This window comes from Chrysoperla carnea, chromosome X, assembly GCF_905475395.1.
Source record: "Chrysoperla carnea chromosome X, inChrCarn1.1, whole genome shotgun sequence".
In the NCBI taxonomy this organism is placed as follows: Eukaryota; Metazoa; Arthropoda; class Insecta; order Neuroptera; family Chrysopidae; genus Chrysoperla; species Chrysoperla carnea.
The window spans coordinates 21170184-21179546 of record NC_058342.1 but is presented as its reverse complement, the minus strand read 5'-3'; the positions used below and the strand labels follow the sequence as shown (position 1 = coordinate 21179546).

Here is a 9363-nt window from a genome sequence, read left to right as displayed (position 1 = left end):
CATATAGTATCAATATTTTTAAGCGTTACAAAACTTGGGACTAAACTTAGTATAACTTGATATATATTACATATATACATGGTATAAAAATGGGGATTGAAGTTTGGTGAAATCATTTGTATTTTCATTTAAAGATCTAAGTGGTTCTCTTTACCGACAGTGGAGAATAATTTAAGACAAAAATTATTCACTTTAGCCATCTGTTAGTAATTAAATAAAGTACTAAATGACATATTTTTAGGTTTGTTTAAATTATAAATCGGTTTTTGCAAAAATTACTTTAATTGAGAGTGAAAAGTGAAAGAAAAATCAACGTATTTTGGTATTGCTTTCAAGAAATAATTAAAAATTATAACTTTTAATTTAAACAGATATTTTTTTTGTTGAGATATCCGATATGAATGTTCACAAACCTAAATTCAAACATTCCGAAAAAAATTTCGGCGCGTAAATGGAGTATTTTTTTATTCAATGACAACATGTGAACAAGTGTTGATGTAAGTTGTTGAATAACAAAAGAATACCGAAATATAAGAACATTAATTGACATAAAAAAATTTTCCCAATTTTTAAATAAGTGTTTAAATTATCTTTAAAAATTATTATTTTAAAATGTCAGCAAAAAAACAAACAAATTTGTTTAAATTTTTTGGAACACCAAATAGTGCAAAAAAATTAGAGCCTAAAACTACACCGAAAACAAATGATACACCAAAATCAGCTAAAGCAGGTATTATAAATTGAATTTATATAATTTTGTACTAAAATTTTAATCTTTGAACCAACAAAATGAACCATCGTTAAGTAAGAAATATATAAAGGTTCTGCTGTTTACGGGTATTTTTTTCTTTTAGGTAGAAAACGGATTATTAATGACAGCGATAATGATTCTGGATCCGATAATGAATGTATTCAAGCAACGAAAAAATCTCGAATTAAAACAATTTCAAGCAGTAGCAACGAAGATGATTCAAATATTCCATCAACTCGTATATCAACGCCAAAATTATCAACCCCAAAACATCAAAAACCAACAACTCCAAGAACGCCTTTCTTATCAACTCCAACATCGTCGAAAAAATCACTTGGTCAATTTGGGCAAAAGAACGGTACAAATAATAAAGAAAATTTGAACGATGAAGTATTATCTTTACGTACGGAATGTATCAAATCGAATAAATTACCGCATCAAATCGTAGCGGATAAAAATAACGAATTAGATAATAAAGTAATGGATATTGGGATGGATAGTGATTTAACACCAGGAAATCACCAAAATTTACCATTCCTCCAACCGGATGCTGTTTGTGATAAAAATAGGAGACGACCATTTATAGATCCTGATTATGATCCAAAATCATTGTATGTACCACCAGATTTTTTGAAACAACAAACACCGTGTATGAAACAATGGTGGCAGATAAAAAGTGATCATTTCGATTGTATTCTGTTTTTTAAAGTTGGAAAATTCTATGAGTTGTATCACATGGACGCAGTTGTTGGAGTTAAGAAACTTGGTTTAACTTATATGAAGGTAAGTAAGATAAGTGCAAAATCGGATTTTCTATGCCTCAATTGTAGTGCATCCGGTTTTGCAACGGGATAATTAGGAGAAAAGTAGTAGTTTTTAAGAAAAAAATACTTCATAAAATATAGAAAGTTATTTAAAAACAAGCGAAAACAAGCAATTGAATAAGTTGTTGAATGACAGTGCTTTCATTAAATTAACTAATATCTTTAACGAAATCTCTAGTTGAAGTTGCCTGCAAATTTTCAACTGGCTATCTTTTATAGTTTTGTAGAAAATGGACACCGAAGTTTTGTCCTAATTTCCGCTCTCTCGGGTAAACAGTGATGTTTACGAAAAAATGTTTCAAACAAAAGTTATTTTTTTGTAAAGAACATTTTTTACATTTAAACTTTTGTTCTATCTCTAACGGCTATTAAGATGGGTTCCACGGATCCAAGACCCAGTAGTACCTTGAAATAATTTTTGTTATTGCCAATTCTCGTAAAAACCTTTTTCTTGAGTAATTTTAACTCAGAAATAACGAAAATTCGATTAATTTAAACATTCAACCTTCATAAATCAAGATCGGGAGTGCCTCAATTCTGAAGATTTTCAATTTCAATACTATGAAACTAATACCTTTAGAACCATAGGTCAAATCGTCAAATTAGTCTAAAACGAAGTTTTTGTCAAAATCGGAGAAAAATCAATTTTCTCGAATTGTTGAATTGTTGCGATTTTTTTAAGAGGTACTATCCTTTTGAAAAATTACGAAAAAATTGAAAATTTGTTTATTGGCGATTCTCATAAAAATCATTTTCTTGGTTAATTTTGACTCATAAATTACGAAAATCAGGTTGATTTGATTGTCAGACGAACGTACTCTGAAAACTTTTTATTATTTATCTTGTAATTTAACAAAATTTTCCTTTTTAGGGAAATTATGCTCATTGTGGATTTCCAGAACCTTCCTATGGTCGTATGGCTGGAACCCTTGTCGAAATGGGTTACAAAGTTGCACGGGTTGAACAAACTGAAACTCCAGAAATGTTGGCAGAACGTAATACCCAAAACACAGTGAAAAATAAAGGTAAAGAAAAGGTAGTCCGACGTGAAGTATGCCAGGTAACCACAAAAGGTACCAAAGTTTTTGGAGTTCATGATATTGAATCCAGTAATTTCGAAGCAAGTTACTTGCTGGCAATCATCGAAACAAATGATTTAACAAAACGCAACTGTATCGAAACAAGTGTTTGTAAGTACGGGGTGTGTATTGTGGAGACATCTTTAGGTGTTTTTCATATTGGGCAATTCGAAGATGATCTACATCGCTCTAATCTGTTATTGATGTTAACACATTATCCACCTGGATTGATTTTGTATCCAAGAAATGGTATTTCAGATCGTACACAGAATATATTTAAGACAATGGTTCCAGCAACAGTTCATCGTGAACGATTGATACCAAATAAACAGTTTTTAACAACTTCGGATACGATTAATTTCTTATTGGAGAATCAGTATTTTAATGATTCGAGTTCATCAAATAACCAATGGCCAGGTGTATTAAAAGATTTTTTCCAAGGTAAGACATCTATTGATAACATTTTTAAATAGATCGGGTTTGGCGCGGTAGGGGGGATTGTACTTGAAACAATCACAAAAGATCTAGAAAAACTCATGAATAACAAAACAAGCTGTATTCTGTCATGGAGAAAGAAAGCTCGCAGAAATTCCACAGCTCCTTCGTCGAGGATTGCCCCCCGAACTAATGCAAATATTCTATACACGTGCAGATGCAAATAAAATATTTAAAGGTTTCATTGACCTTCATACGGGATCTAAAAGTAGGATCATCTAAGATCCTCAAGCCCCTTATATCCACTACCATTCTCAACTGCATTCTCGTGATTTTCAATCGAACACAGTCAAATAACCTAGGTGTGGTTATGAACAGCGTGCTCTGTCGCATGTCTTACACAAAATCTCAGAAGTGTACCGCAAGAGGGTCCTTAGCATCTTGACCAAGGGGTCCTCTGTTCCCTTATGGGAACAACCATTCCCCGTTCCCTTATGAAATTACCCTTATGGGTAAGAGATGCTATTTTAAGTGGATGATGCTAGTGGATTCTATCTAGGCCAAATGCCACACAGAAAGTTCGCAGCTTCTCCGCCGGCATTTCTCCCAGGACTAATAATGGATATAAGATTTCGGACCCAAACATTCTGAACCTGACGTCCTGAAGGTTTCTGCAGATGCAAGTAACGTGTATGGAAGTTTCGTCGTCCTCCATACAGGCCCTACAAGTGGAATCATCAGAGATGTTCATGTTATGGAGGCGGTAGTTCAATCGACACTGTCCTTTCAAGAGTCACATTACCATTCTCAACTATGCTCTAGGGAGTTTCAGGCGAGCATAGTCGAATGGCATAGCTGTGTAAATTATGAAGCATCTTGCTAAGGGAATGAAAGTTCAGGTGAAAGCGGCGTTTAACGCCAGAGAGGTCCGGTTCCCAGATCAGTCTGTGTTATACTCTGCCAGGCCGGTCAGTTCCTTGAATAATTCTTAGACTTACCTTGATTGGATTCTTGACGCATCAGGGAAATTAATTACGGCCTGACTATCCTTAAAGATGCTAATATGTGCCCCATTGTAACCTTTTGTGTTACAGATCGGGGTACCTTTCATAACTAAAAATACTGGATTTTACACAAAATTTAAAATAGAATTTCTGCTATGCGAATTTTAGTTACAATCTAACGTATAAATTTTTTACAGGTGATAGTATATATAGTACATTTGTACCCGATGATGCAAAATTAGCAGTCCAAGCTTTTGGAGCCACTTGTTGGTATCTAAATTATTCAAAATTAGATGCACAAATCTTATCGATGAAGAATTTCAAGCATTTTAAACTCCCTGTTAGTGATGCCGATGACGATACCGAAGAAATCTATAACTCAAATATGATTATCGACGCCATTACAATGCATCATCTAAGAATCTTAGACAACAATAATGGTCTTGTAAAGAAATTAAATCTTTGTAAAACCGCTTTTGGTAAGCGATTATTACGCTCCTGGATCACTCAACCCTTGTGTTGCGTTGATACTATTCAAGAACGTTTAAATGCTGTCGAAACCATTCTTAATTGTGGAACAAATTTTATTAAATCGATTCAAAAACAATTACAGAAGTTACCCGATTTGGAACGTTTAATTACTCGAATTACCGGCTTGGGCAATAAAAAACATGCAAAACATCCGGATAGTCGAGCGGTTTTCTTTGATAAAAGCTACTCTAAAACGAAAATTATAGATTTTTGTAAATTAATCGATGGGTTTACAATGATTGTTAACGAGATCAATTCTGCGATTTTAGCGGAAGTTAATGATTCAGATGCGTTGTTAAAACGTTTAACCACACTCGCTTCTGACTCTTCCGACGGTGAATATCCCGATTATCGTAAAGATATTCAAAAAATCCGAAGAATGTTTGATTGTAAGCATGCTATGTCCGAAGGTGTTATGATTCCCCCGGCACGTTTAGATGAAGATTATGATCAAATTTTAATCCATATCAAAGATCTGGAAGATGATTTAGAAGAATATCGAATTGAACAATGTAAATTACTCAAATGTCAAATTACATATTTTGGAAATGATAAAAAACGATTTCAGTTATCTGTTCCTGTACCAAAAACAAAATCGAATGTTCATGTTCCTGATGAGTATCAATTGGAGAGTGCTACGAAAACAGTGAAACGTTATTCTACGGCTCGAACGAAGCAATTGCTAGCAGCTATGATTGCAGCCGAAGAAAAGAAAGGAAAAATTATTCAGAAATATACGAGACGAATTTTTGAGGAATTCAGTAAGAGGTAAGTTGAATTTTATATCAACCAGCAGGACGGTCGAAGCAAGAGGTTACGTTCTAATGGATAATTTTGTTTTCAGTAATGAAAAATGGCTCCAAGCTCTAAAATGTATTTCCTATATCGATGTACTCTTTTCATTTGCGGCTTTTTCAAATGCGGATAATATGTGCAAACCAGTGATCAGGAAACCTAATAAAAATGAAAATGTAAGTATAAGTGAAATTTTCCAGCGAGCCAAAGGTGACATAATAGCAAATTCCTTGGTTTTGGCAAACTCTGAAAAGAAAATTCATCATTTGAACATCCAAACCTTCGAATTTCAAAATACAAGATTCTCAATTCTTAACATTTTTAATTGCCGTACTATGGGGATCGATATCTTGAGATACATAAATCAAATCTTATTTTTAACGACAGCATCGTTTTCGCTGGACTCAAATTAGTTTAAAACGAAATTTTCGTTAGCAATTGAGAAAGATAGTAATAATAAAAAGTAAGAGGGGTACCGTAAATGGACCCCTTGCAACTAACTCTATATGAAAGCGTCCTCTGTACTCTCCTTGAGACGTCGCCGGGTAAGAGATGCTATTTTAAGCAGATAAAGCTATAAGATTCTATCGAGGCCAGACGTCACACAGAAAGTCCACAGCTTCTCTGCCGTGATTTCGCCCAACATTGATAGTTGAAAGGTTTCGGATCCAAACATTTTAAACCTGACACCTTGTAGGTTTCCTTTGATTCATTCAACATGCATGGAGGTTTCATCATCCTCCGCACAAGCACAAGTGGAATAATCCTCATGTTATGATGTGTTGTAATTCAATCCACAGTGTCCTGTCAAGGGTCCCACCCTCTTTCTCAACTGTGTACTAAGGAATTTTAGCTGTGGTTATACTCCTAGCTGATGTTATACACAGTTTGGCCCGTCAAATGCCCCGCGCAATGTCTCGGTAATCAAGATGGGCTTGTAGCCATTCCTTGATTCAGTGAATTACGGAACATCTTGCAATGGGAAGGATATGCTCAGATTGAAAGAGGCGTTTGAGACGACTTCATTTGTGCCAGAGTCCGCTGCTTCATTCTCTTTAACGTCAGAGTGACCGGTTACACAAATTAGCCCGACTGTGTTATTCAGACGATTTCGTTCCTCGACGCATTTATAGACTATTCTCGATTGGAATTGCGGCCTGACTATTTGAAAAGATGTTGATATATTCCCCACTGTGAAAATTGCAGAACAAATAATAATCTCGAACTTTAGCAATTTTTTTAAATGGTTTTAAATTATAATGAATAAATATTTAATTTTCAGCCATTTATAAACATCATCGGTGGAAGACATGCTTGTATTGCCAAAGAAGACTTCATTCCCAACGATATATCAATCGGAACAAATGATATTGCATCATTAATCTTACTAACCGGTCCAAACATGGGTGGAAAATCAACAATCATGCGTACATGTGCACTTATCACAATTATTGGTCAACTAGGTTGCTACGTGCCAGCCACTGAATGTGAATTTACAATTGTCGATCGTATCTTCACAAGAATTGGAGCTAGGGACAACATCGAACTTGGACATTCAACATTCTATGTCGAGTTAGAAGAGACCTACAGTATTCTAAAATACGCAAGTCGGTACTCATTAGCGTTACTGGACGAATTGGGTCGAGGTACATCTACTTTTGATGGTATGTGCATTGCGGACGGTGTTATCTGGTATTTGGCGCAATGTCGACTTCGAACTATTGCGTCAACACATTATCACCAACTGATCGATAAATATATCGAAGATAATACCTACAAAAATATTATTACTCTACAACATATGGCCTGTTTTGTGGATATTGAAGGTGCCTATAAATGTCAGAAATATGGAAAAATTGTGGATCGAATTGTATACTTGTATAAATTGACATTAGGCGCATGTCCGAAAAGTTTTGGATTTAATGTTGCACATTCTGCGCAGCTACCGACTTCGATTATAAAACGTGGTCGACAGATGGCTGATTTATTTGAATCAGAAGCTCGATTAATTCGAGAATTTGATAAACTTATTCAGTTTTAAAATTGTTATAAATTTTTCTCGTAAAATAGAATGTTCAATGATTGAAAAATCTTTAACTGATTTTGCCATTTCCGGAAAGAGTTTCGAAACGTCTTCGTCCGGGTTAGAATCCCAAATTCCGTATTAGTACAGAAAAATACCCCAAAATACCTCAGTATTAAAAATTATCAACCCGTACGATTTTTCAACGTAATAATAAGGTGAAACATAGTAGTTTTTAAGAAAAAATACTTTGGAAACAATCGTAGTGTAGGAAGTTAATTTTAAAAAACGGAAAGGTGTCGGTCGGCTTGCATGGACTCGTAGGAAATCCGCCCAGGACTTACAATGTAGCTTTTAATGGTATATTTTTGAAAAAAATTTTCTTCGCAAATAAATTTAAAGTTTCTGCACAATTTGCGAAAACGACAAAAATTAGTACTTCGGAAATGCCGTGCGTGATGGGTAACGAAGCATTCTACGAAAAAATTTAAAAAATAAAATACTTTTCTTCGTTAAGAATTGCTCTACAGCATAATTATTAATCTCAAAGATGCATGACGTAAAAAAAAGCTGCAATTTGAGCCTCAAACGGATTGTCTGCAAGTCATTCAAGCCAAGAAAATGTCGACGAAAAACGTGATTTTTTCGCGATCAGCGAAAACCGTTTTAACGGAGTTTTGAACGGATTTAACTTCAGCTAGTCTTATTATTTCGTTTTTAGAACCCCCTATTTTTTCTTTTTTTATTAAAATTCTTTTTCAGCCTTTTTTTGCGAAAAACCGGTTATTTGCTCCTTTTCGATTTTTTTAAATTAACTTCCTTTCTACACATAGATGTTTTTCCAAAGAATTTTTTCTTAACACGACTATTTTTCTCTTAATTATTGCGTTGAATAACCGGGCGCGTTAATATTTTCTTTAAATGGAAATTCTCATCCTTTACTACATGTCGAAATCCAAGCTAAATATTATAAAATTTTGCTTTGTGCTGTGTGTAAAACAGATAAAAAAATATTTTGATACCAGTCTTATTTTTTATCATCATAGAAATCGTAATCTTATCTCGGTTTGTTTTAAAACCTCATTACCAAATTTTTAAGTTCGATATATAGAAAATCGTTCGATAAAAAATGAAATTTCTAAGATTGCTTTTTGTACCATTTTCCAATACCTATGTTGAGTTTTTAGTAAACAAAATTTTGATCGAATGGATTTTTCTTTTGATGGCATTTGACAATTCTTACTCCTTGTGCCACATAGTTTAACGGTACGTAATGCGATAGTTAAAAAAATTTTACTGGCTGTGATGGAATACCAGTTTTGAATAACCATTATTTAGCAGAACAAACTGAAATTCTAAGGAGGTTGAGATTTTTTGAAAATGTTGGATATTCTACTTTTATGCAAACCGTTTCTTTTTTTTTTTTTTATTGTTGTTATATTAAATAATAAGTTTATATTAGAGTCGATGTATGAGTCTGGTCAAATTAAATAATCGTCGCTATAGACATCACTAGAATGAAATTATTAAGTGGACGCCGAAGCATTATTGAAAGGATGTCGAGACATCGGAACCTATTTATGTACTATTTTCAACAGTTTTCGATTGTGAATTCAAAATCACTTTGTACAGTTTCTATCAACCTTCAATATGGGTAAAACCTATAAGTAGCAAGTCGACTTCAATCGAATTGGGAAACAGTCTATAACTTTCAAAGGACCAGGAAAATGGTAAAAAGTACTCTAAGTCGATATCTTGTCCGTTTTCATATTAGAAAATATTTTCGTATCAGAATATGATGCAAAGAGAATTTAGTGTAGGGTGTTATATTTTTTCTGTTATTTTTAAATGTGTCACGTTTTTGGTGTTTTGTACTAGTATTGTGGACAAGTGACAAGTGAAAACATCTCGATTAACAAAT

The 9363-nt window shown here is 33.9% G+C and overlaps 1 protein-coding gene across 1 annotated transcript; it reads left to right on the top strand.

The window, feature by feature from the left end:
* The first annotated feature begins 492 nt into the window (after positions 1-492).
* On the top strand, positions 493-8523 carry LOC123302197 (DNA mismatch repair protein Msh6). The gene is made up of 6 exons (XM_044885035.1): positions 493-730; positions 855-1534; positions 2447-3095; positions 4291-5392; positions 5469-5595; positions 6702-8523. Exons 1-6 carry the CDS (start codon positions 613-615, stop codon positions 7458-7460), a joined length of 3435 nt encoding a protein of 1144 aa, XP_044740970.1. The 5' UTR covers positions 493-612; the 3' UTR covers positions 7461-8523.
* Positions 8524-9363: the final 840 nt, after the last annotated feature.

Coding starts and splice junctions, on each gene's coding strand:
- LOC123302197 (XM_044885035.1), top strand. CDS start 613: ATGTCAGCAAAAAAACAAACAAATTTGTTTAAATTTTTTGGAACACCA. Junction 5,393..5,468: donor TTTGAGGAATTCAGTAAGAG/GTAAGTTGAATT, acceptor TTTTGTTTTCAG/TAATGAAAAATGGCTCCAAG. Junction 5,596..6,701: donor AACCTAATAAAAATGAAAAT/GTAAGTATAAGT, acceptor TTTAATTTTCAG/CCATTTATAAACATCATCGG.